The following is a 12,842-nucleotide window of genomic DNA, read 5'->3' as shown; positions in this document are numbered from 1 at the left end:
CCCTGCATGGCTTTAGGATGTAGTTGCTTGCTGTTGATAATGCAGGCTGGATCCCTTATTCAAAGGGAAGTAACCAAATGGTGTCCTTGTCACAGGGTGGACCAAGTTACTCAGGCAGCAGCAGCAGCTCCTATGGCCAGGTAAGCAAACTGGCTGCTCTGTAGACAGCCTTTCACTCATCTCTCTGTGACTGGCATGACTGGCAGACTTTTGAGAGTGATGTTTCCCTTGGCAGTCTGTGCCTCAATTTGAGCTGTGGCTTCTGCTGAGGGTAAGACAATGTGCTGCCTAGATGCACAGCTTTTAGCACAGTGCTCTGTGTCCTCTGGCACAGGAAGAGCCTTTTAGGAAATCCCACATGCAGCTGTTATTTCCATAAATATCATGCTCTATAAAGAAGCCTCCTTGTCAAGGTGGTAATTATCTTCTCTTTATTTGAAGGGTTCCCAAGGCAGCCAGTCCTATGGCCAGGTGAGGCTTTGTGGCTGAAATGTGTTGAGCTTTTCTGTAGAAACCTGTAAATGGGTTTTGGGGCATGGGTGGTTCTTTTCCTTCTTGGTGTTTCTGAGTCGTTCTTGATTTAGTTTACCACTGAAATACCATGTGGGGAAAAATATATGGTAGAGAGGAACCTTTAGCCTGTCAGCTAAAGCCATTGAAAATTTATTTCAATCTGTTTGAAATGGAGAAGGGCAATATTTTTATCATGACCTGGTCTTTTTCTTTTCCCCAGCAGGGTGGATCTGTTGCTTATTTTGGCAGCAGTGGCTGTGGACAAGTAAGACTTTTTCTCCAAACTATATGAAAAATGAACCCAGCTTTCTTTGCTATACTAACATGTTTTACATAATTTTTATTATGTTTTTAGTTTGAAATATATTGTTTCCATTGTTACATGAACTTATCTATCACAGAGGTCAAGAAAGGCTGACATTTTTGGCCATTGTAACCAATATGAGCTGGCTGCTCCAATTTGGAGTTACACAGGGAAGACAAGTGATTAATCTGCCTACTCATTAAGTATATAAAGGTTTTGTTTGGGAATTTTTGGATGTTGCTCCATTTATTTTCTATAGAAAACAACAGTAATAGAGAGTGGCTCAAATGGAGCAAGAATTAAATTCGTAGTTTACAACCTGCTTCCATTTCAACTTGCGTATGTCTACAATGGGGTAGAAACAATGTCTTTGATGATGAGATCCCAGGGGAAAGGATCATGGATGAGGCCAGTAGTAAACCTATGTTTAAATAAATATATTAAGAAAAGCAACCAGAAGCCTCATAAGGAACAGTACAAGGACACAGTACCAGCAATGAAAGTGATAAGCACTGAGGAATGTGTTATTTCCACTAAGCTGTGTCACAGGTTGACTTATCAAGAGAAGACTTGTGCTGTAATAATGGGAGGGTGGCAACCAGGGTAGAACTCTTTGGGTGTACTGTTCCCCATCCTGTTATCACAAAATAACCAAAACAGGTGAATGAAGGGGTCTGAGCAGAAGCCTTGCCAAAAATCCATGGTGGTGAATCTAGCAAGAGACTGATGGCCACATTTAGATAGATGGTCACCCAACAGTAACAGTTACTTCCGAAAAAACCCCACCAACAGTTCATCTTTACCAGCGAAGAGGAATAGGGATGATACAGAGAGGCATCAATTATCAACCTACCTCTTTCCATGTGGCTCACAAGTATTCCTTTGATCATCTGTGTGCAAGTGTCTTGATGTTTGTATGGGGGTATGCGAGTGAGAGAGGGTAAAGCCACATACTTAAATAGTTAAACAAAATTAAATTCACCTTCTGTAATGTTATAGACTGAATTTTGTTACACTAATTCTCACATTGGAAATTTTAAGGCAACTAATTACTTTGCAAGATAAATGGCATTTACCTTTTTGTTTGTTTGGTTTTTGACAGGGTACCTCCTATGATAGCAATCCCTGCCACCAGGTAAATGGGCTTTCTTCTCTTAAGATGCATCCAAAATTACTTTTGCCATTAACACAATTAGTCCCAAATTCATATTCATATTGCACAAATCCATGTATTCTTACAAATTTTGAGATTAGAACTTACTATTTTCATATACACAAGAATATCACAGGGGCTTTGGAACTTTTTCCCCCTTTTTTCCTAGCATTATGTTTTGAAATGTCAAATTCTATAGGACATTTAGGCCAGATTCTGGAAAGAAGTCTGCTGCAGAGTAGCTTAACTAGCATGACTTAAATCAGGGCTGGAGCTCACCAGCCTCGTTTTTCCTATCATATAGAAAATATTTTAGGACTTCCAGTTGAAGTCCCTGAAAAAACTTTGTGCAGTGAATTATAGATAGCTGCATGTGTATTTGTTACAAGGTCAAGAGTTGGAGCTCTACAAACCACTATTCTAAAAGATGTCTGCTGTGTTTAAAGAAGTCATCTCTATGATGTTAAAAATTAAGCAGAAAATGGCAACAGATGATTTCTTTTTTATTCACTATACTTCTTTTGGTTCTTACTGAGTTTTCACAAGAAACAGAAAAATTGCATAGCTTCCTTCAACAAATAGTGTGTTTTAGAAATATAAATATATACTATATTTATAAATATGCAAGCAGCATAGATGTTGCTACAATGTATTATTATAATGTGGTACAGTGTACACAATGCATTGCATGTAATATATTATTGTAACTTGATAGAATTAAATATGCAATAGGTATACATTTTATAACAGCTTTTTTTTAAAGAGGACCTATTTCTTATTAAGACTAAAGAAAATGCTTAAATTTTGCTCTAAAATCTTCTAGAACATTGAAAGAAAATACTTTTTATTTCAGTTTTCCTTGGCTGTTTTGAATGAAGCCTCAGTTCCATTTTAGTGAATGGCAAATATCCCACTCTCTTCAATAGTTCATTATTTCACTATTCTTATTGTGCACTTTTGACACTTCTACAAGTGCCTCTTCTGGTTTCACTGGAAGTAGTTACATTCCTCTTCTAATGAGAGCACACTGAAGCATACTGATTGTTTTATTTAACATCTTTTCCTCAAGACCACTGTATCTCACAGGTCACAACTTCCTGTATAATAATTCTTCCAGGAGACTTTAAATTCATTCCATTTGTATAAATGGAGGAAAAATTATACATTATCTAGAAAGTGTTCAGAATGGAACTCATCTGTGCATAGAAATTAGTTAAATGTTTGACGTTCCTTGGTTTATGTCTCATCTAGTGTTTACCATTGCACTACTGGCAATCTGCTCATTACATTAGAAATTATATTCATATTGCATATCTGCCTCTGCTTCCTACTCTTGATATGCAAGTATCATAGCTTTCATCAAAAATATTCCATGGCCAAACAGTGTCTAAAGCATTTTGTCTGATTTACAGGGTGGATCACAGGGTGGTCAGGTAGGTAGATCTTTATTATCCATTGGTAAAATTTTTTAAAGCAATTCTAATCCACAGTACAGTTTTCATGCTCATGGGGGTATAAATTCTTGCAGAGTCTCTCCATGTCCAGATTGTAACTCATTCTCTGCAGACATACTTTTCATCAGCCCTGAAATTCCACTTGCATAAAAGTGGAAGTTGCTTAGAATTTCCATACAACACAGCAGCCTAGGATAGCTGTATGCACTCAGATAAAATTCAGCTCTCTAGCATTATGACTGTTGCTGTTTTGTTTTCACAGGGTGGTTCATACTCCTCACAAAACTATGGTGGCAGCCAATTGCCTCTCACTGAGGTTTTGTGATTGTTTTAACTTCCATGATGACTGAAAAATATCTAATCTGCAATATGATAATGTAAATTCTAATTATTTTGTTGTTGTTGTTTCTTAGCAGAGTGGGTCATCATCCTCCCAAAATTATGGTGACAACCAGGTAGGTAGACCTTGATTTTCTCCTGTTAAGAATTTGTATAGTGTTTATAATTTAGCCAAATATCTTGAAAATTGTATTTGTTCAAAGGAATCCTAGGCAATTGTTTATTCCAGCTTTATAGTCTCTGAACCAAATCACAGTTTCTTCTGAAGTAGATTTTACATTTGTTTGTTTTATAGGATGGATCCTACTCACAAAACTATGGTGGTGGCCAAGTAAGTAATACTTTATTTCACTGCTTATACATCACCTCATATAAACTTTAGCCTCTGCTTAAAATCAGATTTTCTATATTTGAACTTTCTTTGATTTTGATTGAGTATTTTATTTGTTTTAAAGGGTGGATCATCCTCAGACACCTATTATGATAATCAGGTAAGTAGCTCTTTCTTTCTCCTAGTTACATATTATTTGTACTCCCTGTATCAACTTTCTCAAAAGATCTAATAAAACATAATTGTTTCTGTGCTCTTCGTGGTTTAGATTTGTTTTGTTGGATTTTTTTCTGTTCTGAAGATTGAAACATTCCCTGTCGGCCACTATTGCAGCTATGGACTTTGCTCCTTTTTGTCTTTCAATGATCCTAATTTAATTTAACTCAGCTTCTTCACACAAATATCTCTTCTGTCTCGTAGAATAAACATGAAAGTGTACTTTTAGCAATTCATTTTTGTAAGAAAATAACTGGTATCTCATGTCTTTCCAGGAGTCACAAGATTCCTCATATGATAATAATCCTAACGCTTGTGATGATGTGAGTATGCTTTCTCTAATATATTTTCATCACAACATTTTCCACTTAGATGAGAAAATATTGCTCTGCTAGATGCAGTCTTTGGAGCAGAATGATCCAGAAAGAGTGCTGAGTTTTCACATTAACGGCTGTTTCAGCAACTGCCTCTTCTCTTGCTGAAAATTGTCATATATATGTTTAAAGAAACAGTTAGTGCTTTTAAATGCATTTAACTTGATGAAGTGAAATATGAGTAAAAATGAATACTTCAATGGTTTTTCAGTAACAGATATTTTCCTCAAAATCTAAGGGTACATTTTGCATTAACTGAAAACAAAAAAAACAAAACAAAACAAAACAAAAAAAAAACAAAAAAAAAAAAAAAAAAAAAAAAAAAAAAAAACCAAACTTGCAAGAAAATCTTTAGGTACATACAATGAATGCAAGAAGAAGTGCCAGATATTCCACTGCTTTTCATGTTACATTTGTACCAATCTAAGGTTGTTATTGCAATGTTTTTCAGACTGGAATGGTAGAAATTCAAACTAATTTAGACAAAGATGTGGAGAATGGGAGCAATAAGTGATTTTTTTGTTATGTCTGCATGCAGTATCAGAAACAACTAGTTTTCTTTAAGCTTACTTTATTTAAATAATGTATTTAAAATGGAAATAATGTATTCTATTCCAGAATGACAGTACCTACAGTGCCAATAGCCAGGTAAGTACTTTTTTGTTCTGTAGTGTTCAAATGCTAATGATTAGTGACAGTATTAGTAACTGAACACTTTTATGTTAGACCTGTGGACCTTTAGCATATAATTGCTTTATAATGTCCTTCAAAAAGTTAATTATTTCTTCATACTCAAGGCTGCTGCACAATTACTTCAAATGGCACAATATTTCTAAGAATATATACTAATACATTTTCTTTATAATATATCCACTTTGACTAGATAATTTGGGAATTAATCACTTGTGTACGAGGCATGCAGCCATCTCTTTTCTCACTCATTCAGATTTAATTTCACTTACATGCTGTTGTTTTAAAGTAACATTTATGCCTGGTATGACCCAGTGTTACTTTCTCTGTCAAGACTTTCCATCTGTCCTACAAGCAGAAACGGTGATTAACATGAATAGATTGTGACCAAGCAAATACATTGTTGTGTAAATGAATTATATTTTCTCTACTTGTTCATAGAAAAGATTCTTCCATCTGTCAGAGCCTCCTTTTGTTTTACTGCCATCTAGAGTAACCTTCTGTCATCAGCTAATTGCATTTCCTGTTCTCAGCCATTCACTATTCTGCTGCATTGTTTTCCTTAGTTTTCTTCTGTAGTACTTAAGTACTATACCAAATGTATTCTAGAAAGTACAGAGGCCTCTGTAAACATCGTTTGTTTTGGCTTGTATTTACCTTGAATGCATTGCACTAGTTTCAATTCAAAATGTTCTGAAAAATAAAATCCGTCATCAGGAAGCCCTGTTTAGGAGTATACTCACTTCCTCCTTAAGTCACAAAAGATGTTAGTATTCCCTTGGTTATCTCTATCCAGTCTGTATGACTGGATGGCTAGACTGCATCATAAAAGATTTGCTTCTAAATTTCCTGAAGAAGAAGGATGGTGAATGCTAAATTAAAAAAAAAAAAAACAAAACAAAGTAGATAGAGAAAGGATCCTTAAACAGATTGTACATTAAACTACAGTGATTCAGCTGAGGGAGAATCCTCTAAGCAGGAACTTCTGTTGAAAGAGATAAACTGAAAACAGACAAAGAAGATGCTTTTTGAAACTCTTCCTACAAACAAAATGAGATCTCTGGACATTTTCCTTTTCCAAACATGACCTTGGCAAGTACTAGATTTTTGCTAAAGTATTTCATGTTGACAACTACAACTATAAAGTACTAACAGGCTTGTGGCTCCTTTGCAGCGTTCTGGTTGTGCAAAGAAGAAAGTTGTTGCCCGAGTAAGTAATGCTTTTTTTCTTTTACTTTTTGCCTGCTTGTAGGATTTTAGTCCTAACTATACCTAATCTGTCTTTATTATACCTAAATTGTCCCTAATCATAGCAGTTAACATCATCCTACATAAAGGAAAAGTAAAATAAAATTACTTGGGTACTTGCTCTTTGGACTAATCTCTTTAAAGAAAGCATATATATGAAAAAAATATAAATAACAAAACATCAAAATCATGGTTTGAAGTATAGGGCACCTCAAATTCCTGCTCTTCATTAAACACATACGGAATTGGTCCAAGCTACAGTTAAAATTAAATTAGTATCATACAAAGGACAGCTAACACTTTAGCTGAAGAAAGATAGCATAATAAGTAAGGAATAATAATGTTTCCTAATTTATTATGCTCAATGGTTGTGTAGGAGACAGAGATATCTGTATTGCATAGTTGCAAGTCAGACTCAGTAGTAGCCTATGAAAATTATGTGCAAATAGCCTTTTATTTTATAATAATGCATTCCTGTTCAATGTAAACAATAATGAGTCTGGAGCTCTTATAAACAAATAATATGGAAAGAAAAAGATCACTGATCACAGAATTTTCATCTCATAACTGTAAATGTTTGGTTTTTTACAGGACACATCACATGTTTTAAGCAAAAGAGCCTATGATGTACAGGTAAGCCATTCCTTTCCGTTTTTCTGAACTACTGCTGGTAGTAGTAAGCTTATAGCTCCTTGAGTATTACCTACAAAACAGAAGGATATAGTGTCCACAGAAAAATAACTATTTCTCTTTAGGATTAGGTAGTTCTTTCCTAATAGAATTATGTATTTTATTTTATTACCTTTACAGCTATGTGTCATTTTTTGTTTCTTCACAGAATGCATCTTCTCCTTCAAATAGCAGCCATTCTGACGTGCAGGTAATAGTGCAGTGTCAACTGCATGATATCAAAGAGCTTTCTGCTAAATTATATTTAATTTTGAAAGTTAGGTTCCAGTAACTTTTCTGTGCTGGAGGATGCTATTTTGATTTGACACCATTTTCCCTATAATGTTATAATTTTGCACACTTGTAAATAGTGATATTAGGCTCAGAATATAGTTTCTTCTGTTCCTTCATCCCACTAAGCAGGTAGGAATTGCAGGTGTTTCTTTATATGACATTTTGTAAAATTCATTTGAAAAACACAAACTATATAGTTTCAGATTCTTATTTTAGAAACATTCTTGCACTCTTGATTGTAATGGCCATATAGATATGATTGTTTCATTTTGCATTTGGTAAGAAGGTGCATTTTAGGGATTGCATGCTGCCATTACAAAAGTAGGTGCAATTTTCATATTCTGTAGAATTATGTACTGCTGCAGCAGTGTTTTTATTAGAGAATTATGTGAAATTTCACTGATCCAGAGTAGCACCTTGTTTTGTTTTTCTCAATATCTTGGATTGGTACCCATCAGCTTCTCAGGGGTCTGAAACTGAGCAACAGCCAGCATTATGTAGATACAACAGTAGCAGACTCCTCTGTCTCAAGAGAGTTTGAAGTTTAATTCAATATTGCAAACAGATCTCTGAGCTCTGGAAGATAACAGTTTTCTTAATTAGTTTCCCTAAGCCCATTTCCTGTGAATTGTATCAAGTCACTTAATTAGGTTTCATACTAATTTTTTTTTCACAATAATTCAACAGGTTGTGTTCATTGGTGCAGGGAAGTAATAGAGTTTGTAATAGTGTTTCTCACTACATAGTTTTATACTCTAGATTCTAAAAGAATGCTTTAATAAAATATAATTGTTTTCTTCACAGGGTGGATCATTTATTGCAACCAGTGGATCAAGTAATCAGGTCAGGATTTTCTTTATCTTTAACTAGTCTTGTTCAGATAGCTTCCTAGTAATTAAACTAATTAAATTCAGAAATCAGAGTTTAAGTAGTTTTACATGGAAGAATGGTGATGTTATCCATTAATTTTTTAAAATAATGAAGTGACCCTATTCATATCAAATTTATCAGAAATGGCTCTCTGAAATCACTTTTTAGCACTGTTTTCAATATAACAATATATAATGTTTCAATTATGTGTTTTACTGGTGACAGCACAATGGGGTACTCCTAACTAGCCTGATATTTCTCTCTTGCTGAGGCATGTCATTGAGGAATCACACTGAGAGCTGCATGATCAGTCTGAATTCCAAAGCAAAAGTTAACTGTACACATCTGTGCTGTCCCCTCATTTGTTCTAGGTACAGCAAAGGTCACACCTTCTCTATAGTCCCACTGACTTTCTTCCCCTAAACAGTTTTGCATCTGAAACACGATTTTATTTTACATTTCCAAAAAGATAATTGTTTCTTTTTTTAAAAAAATCTGTAGGGTGGTTGCATTTGTCCTGATGGAAGCAGTGGTCACAGACAGGTAATTATTTTTCTGAGTTTATACTTTCTTCTACATAATGAAGTATTTTGATTTAATCACCTTGTAAATATGGACATTTGGTTAACACTAAACATTAGTGGTGATTTCCTTAGTATGGGTAGAACTATATACAATTAAATGAAGGAATAAGTTCCACTTAACTGCATAATTACCATTTGACCACTAATTGTCTATAACTGTCCTAGGTGATCCACATGCTCTGTCACTTGACTATTATGTGCCAATTATTCATTGTTTTCCAAAACCAGTCAATAGACCTTGTAGTAACCGCAGTACTTCGTTTCATCCAGCTTAGTTTCCTTGTCTTTCTCACTGGTGCAATAAAATACTGTGACTAAAGATATCAAAATTTGATAAATATTTCAAAATATAATCTCTGAAATCTACATTTAAACTGTTCTTTCTCCTAAAGAGAATCACTAAAATTTCAATGTCAGTTGCACTGGACAAACTTTTCTCTTAGGCAATGCCTCTGGGCCAGGAAAAAGGCCAAGGAGTGTGCATATGTGGGCATTACAGACTAGCTTTACCAAACTTCTGGCTATTAAAGTCACCTTGGATTTTAAAGTAACCTGTCTTCCACCAGGATGCATATTTCTGAATTTTTTCTTGCAGTTGTATTTACATAAACCCATTTGAATGGTGTAGTGTTTTTTTAGTTTTTGATTTCAACAAGAAGCATTTTGTGAATAATTCTTTCTGCAAAAACCTCGATACTATTTAAGCAAACTAATTGTATAAAGAAATTACTGCTTACTGAACTTAAAATATAGCAACAGCAATTTTGATCAGGTACAATAGCTCCTCTTTCATCTAATTGAAGCTAAGTAGTAACCATGGCCTACATGCTTTGAAATATAAACTAGTCTATTAAAATAAATAATATTGAAACTTCATTAAGGAAAAACCTTTTTATATGTTATGTGATTGTAGAAAAAATCCATTTATGAGAAAAAACATGGAGATCTTTATGCAAGTTTTTTTCATTCTAATAAACATTTTTCTTTGCATGCTTTAATTGCTGCAAAACAAGTTCTTAACAGAAATCTAGCACAGCATGGTTGAGGAGAGAGTATTTAGTTGCTATCAACAACATTTTTTGACATAAAGAAAATAAGACATCAAAATTGCATGCGTTAGAAAACCAGTTCTCAGTGCAAATGTGTCAACTTTGATACACAAGAGATCTTCCACTTCGCATTTTTATCAGCTGATCTAATTAATTAATTATCAATTACACAGCAGTAGACTTGATCTTTCCTTTCATGGTCTTATCTTTATTTTCTGTCCAGGGCCATGTACACATGGCAGCTACAGTGCTTACAGTAGCATGTAAACAGATTGGCCATGATAGGTTACATTATAATAATAATAAAAAGCAAGGTATAGATAGATGAATACTTACAAATAAACTACTATTCATAAATCTCTCATTAAAGAGAGAGTTGTCTATTTCCTAGGCAAATGGTGACAGCACCAAGCCTGGCAGAGTTCAAGAAATGTTTGGACAATGTTCTCAGGGATGTGATGTGACTCTTGGAGCTGGTCCTGTGCAGGATGAGGAGTTTGACCTGATAATCCTTTTGGGTCCCTTCCAATTCAGTTTATTCTGTGATTCTGTGATTCCTTAAAGGTCCTTCAGCATAGTAGAAAATTCTTGCAAAAGGCTTTCTTTTAGATTTAAAAAGTATGAGTTACACAAAAGCCTCATCAAAACTGGAGAACATTATAAATTAAGGGTCAGAGCTACACATATTTAAACCATCTTGTTTCAAAGGAAAAAATGGGTTTACTTATGTGAATCCCCAAATTCCTCACACTTAAACTATTCTGCTTTTTCTCTGAGTTTCGTTTAAAGACAAGATCTTATTCTACAAAGAGTCTCAAAGGAAGCAGTCTAACCACAGAATAATACTTCCCCTGATTTGTATATTAGGGAGAAGTGACAGTTACAGTGAATGTCAGGAACTTGTAAATAGTCTTCCCCTTTAAGTGGTGAACTGAAAAATAAGCTATCCTAAATACTCTCAGCACTTTAAAAACTGCCAGTATTCTGGCAGTTTTTTAAAAGACCTTTAGGGTCATGACCATCAATGAAAACATAGAGTCTGCAAGGTATCACATAGGATTCTGTGATTAGAAAGAGAAAAACTAAATGCTACTACTACTTTTAGATAATTTAACTGGAACAGGAAATAACAGAACCTGCTACAGGCTTCCTTATCTCTAAAATAAGTATGAACCAGACTTCTCTTTTAATGGTTGCTGTAAAGATTTATTTAAAAGAGTAGAAATTCATGGTAGACTCACTTATGTAAATGTCTGTTTGCAAGAAAATAGCTAGTCTGTGTTTTCATTTCAGGGAGCCCCAGGTTCTTCATACAGCACATATTCTGGTAACCAGGTAAACATTCAGATAAAATGCCCTGTTCAGAATCTCCATCTAAAAACTTCCCTGAAGGAGCAGCCAGATATAAACCAGTAACCCATTCTGTCTTCTGCACAGGGAGGGCCTTTCTTCTATCCTGGAGGATCCTATGGACAGGTAGTAGTTCTTCCTCCCTCAACAGGATAATGCAGACTCCCATCCTGGTTCCTTTACTCCCAGTATTGTGGGTGCTATGACATACTAAAATTACAGACCTGACTCTTATCCCTCAGAGCAGAAAATTTTAATTAACCTTGATGTAACCTGGTGGTATGAAGCTCGAGAGAGAACAGTACAGAATGGTCTCTGCAGTTTCTTTGCAGTATTGAAGTTCAGGAGGTTAAGAAAACTGCTGTCAGAAGATTTCTTCCACTTTAGCAACAATAGTCTTGAGTTTTACTTAGGCACACAAAAATTAACTCCAAACTGGGAGAAAGGGCAAAGTGAGAACCAGATGTGCAGATATTCCAACTCTCATCTGCAAGAAAATAGCTGGTCTGTGTTTTTCTTTCAGGGCGGCCCAGGTTCTTCCCACAGCTCTTACTCTGGTAACCAGGTAAATATTCTGGTCACTGTGCCTGCACAGGAGCAGCCCAAAAGTATTCTTTGAGAGAGTATTCAAGTACAAAACAGTAAATTTCAATGTTTTCTCTGCAGGGAGGGCCTTCCTACTATCCTGGTGGATCTTATGGACAGGTAGGTGTTTTTTCACGTTTGTATAGATAACACACTTTTTTAACCTTAATTCCTATATTCCCCCTGTAGTGGCAGCAGTGGAATATAACACCCAAGAGTTTAGGCTATCATAACACCTAATATTTGTATAATCTTTCTGTACTTTACAATATTAAATCTGTCAAAGAAAAAGCCTAAATTTTGCTTATAACTTCCATGAAATGATCTTTCATTCAACTAAAAAATTAGTGATAAGAAGAACCTTCTTTTTTAACAGTACTGGCCTAGAGTGAGATTCAGATACATTAGTATTTACGCTATCAGGTTTGCAAGAAAATAGCTAGTCTGTGTTTTCATTTCAGGGAGCCCCAGGTTCTTCATACAGCACATATTCTGGTAACCAGGTAAACATTCAGATAAAATGCCCTGTTCAGAATCTCCATCTAAAAACTTCCCTGAAGGAGCAGCCAGATATAAACCAGTAACCCATTCTGTCTTCTGCACAGGGAGGGCCTTTCTTCTATCCTGGAGGATCCTATGGACAGGTAGTAGTTCTTCCTCCCTCAACAGGATAATGCAGACTCCCATCCTGGCTCCTTTACTCCCAGTATTGTGGGTGCTGTGACATACTAAAACTACAGACCTGACTCTTATCCCTCAGAGCAGAAAATTTTAATTAACCTTGATGTAACCTGGTGGTATGAAGCTCGAGAGAGAACA

The 12,842-nt window shown here is 35.2% G+C and overlaps 1 protein-coding gene across 1 annotated transcript in view; it reads left to right on the top strand.

The window, feature by feature from the left end:
• Window positions 1-12,842, top strand: part of LOC130256276 (hornerin-like) — a 48,420-nt gene that overhangs the window by 18,828 nt on the left and 16,750 nt on the right. The window contains exons 23-41 of the mRNA XM_056497768.1: window positions 96-140; window positions 442-471; window positions 734-778; window positions 1,920-1,952; window positions 3,383-3,403; window positions 3,838-3,879; window positions 4,059-4,094; window positions 4,219-4,254; window positions 4,586-4,633; window positions 5,303-5,332; window positions 6,549-6,584; window positions 7,214-7,255; window positions 7,461-7,502; window positions 8,390-8,428; window positions 8,957-8,998; window positions 11,382-11,423; window positions 11,526-11,564; window positions 11,962-12,003; window positions 12,105-12,143. Coding sequence (XP_056353743.1) covers window positions 96-140; window positions 442-471; window positions 734-778; window positions 1,920-1,952; window positions 3,383-3,403; window positions 3,838-3,879; window positions 4,059-4,094; window positions 4,219-4,254; window positions 4,586-4,633; window positions 5,303-5,332; window positions 6,549-6,584; window positions 7,214-7,255; window positions 7,461-7,502; window positions 8,390-8,428; window positions 8,957-8,998; window positions 11,382-11,423; window positions 11,526-11,564; window positions 11,962-12,003; window positions 12,105-12,143 — 729 coding nt within the window. The remainder of the gene's footprint in view (window positions 1-95; window positions 141-441; window positions 472-733; window positions 779-1,919; window positions 1,953-3,382; window positions 3,404-3,837; window positions 3,880-4,058; window positions 4,095-4,218; window positions 4,255-4,585; window positions 4,634-5,302; window positions 5,333-6,548; window positions 6,585-7,213; window positions 7,256-7,460; window positions 7,503-8,389; window positions 8,429-8,956; window positions 8,999-11,381; window positions 11,424-11,525; window positions 11,565-11,961; window positions 12,004-12,104; window positions 12,144-12,842) is intronic.

This window comes from Oenanthe melanoleuca, chromosome 8 (genome assembly GCF_029582105.1).
Source record: "Oenanthe melanoleuca isolate GR-GAL-2019-014 chromosome 8, OMel1.0, whole genome shotgun sequence".
NCBI lineage: Eukaryota > Metazoa > Chordata > Aves > Passeriformes > Muscicapidae > Oenanthe > Oenanthe melanoleuca.
The sequence above is the reverse complement of the archived record's forward strand: the minus strand, read 5'-3'. Positions and strand labels throughout refer to the sequence as shown.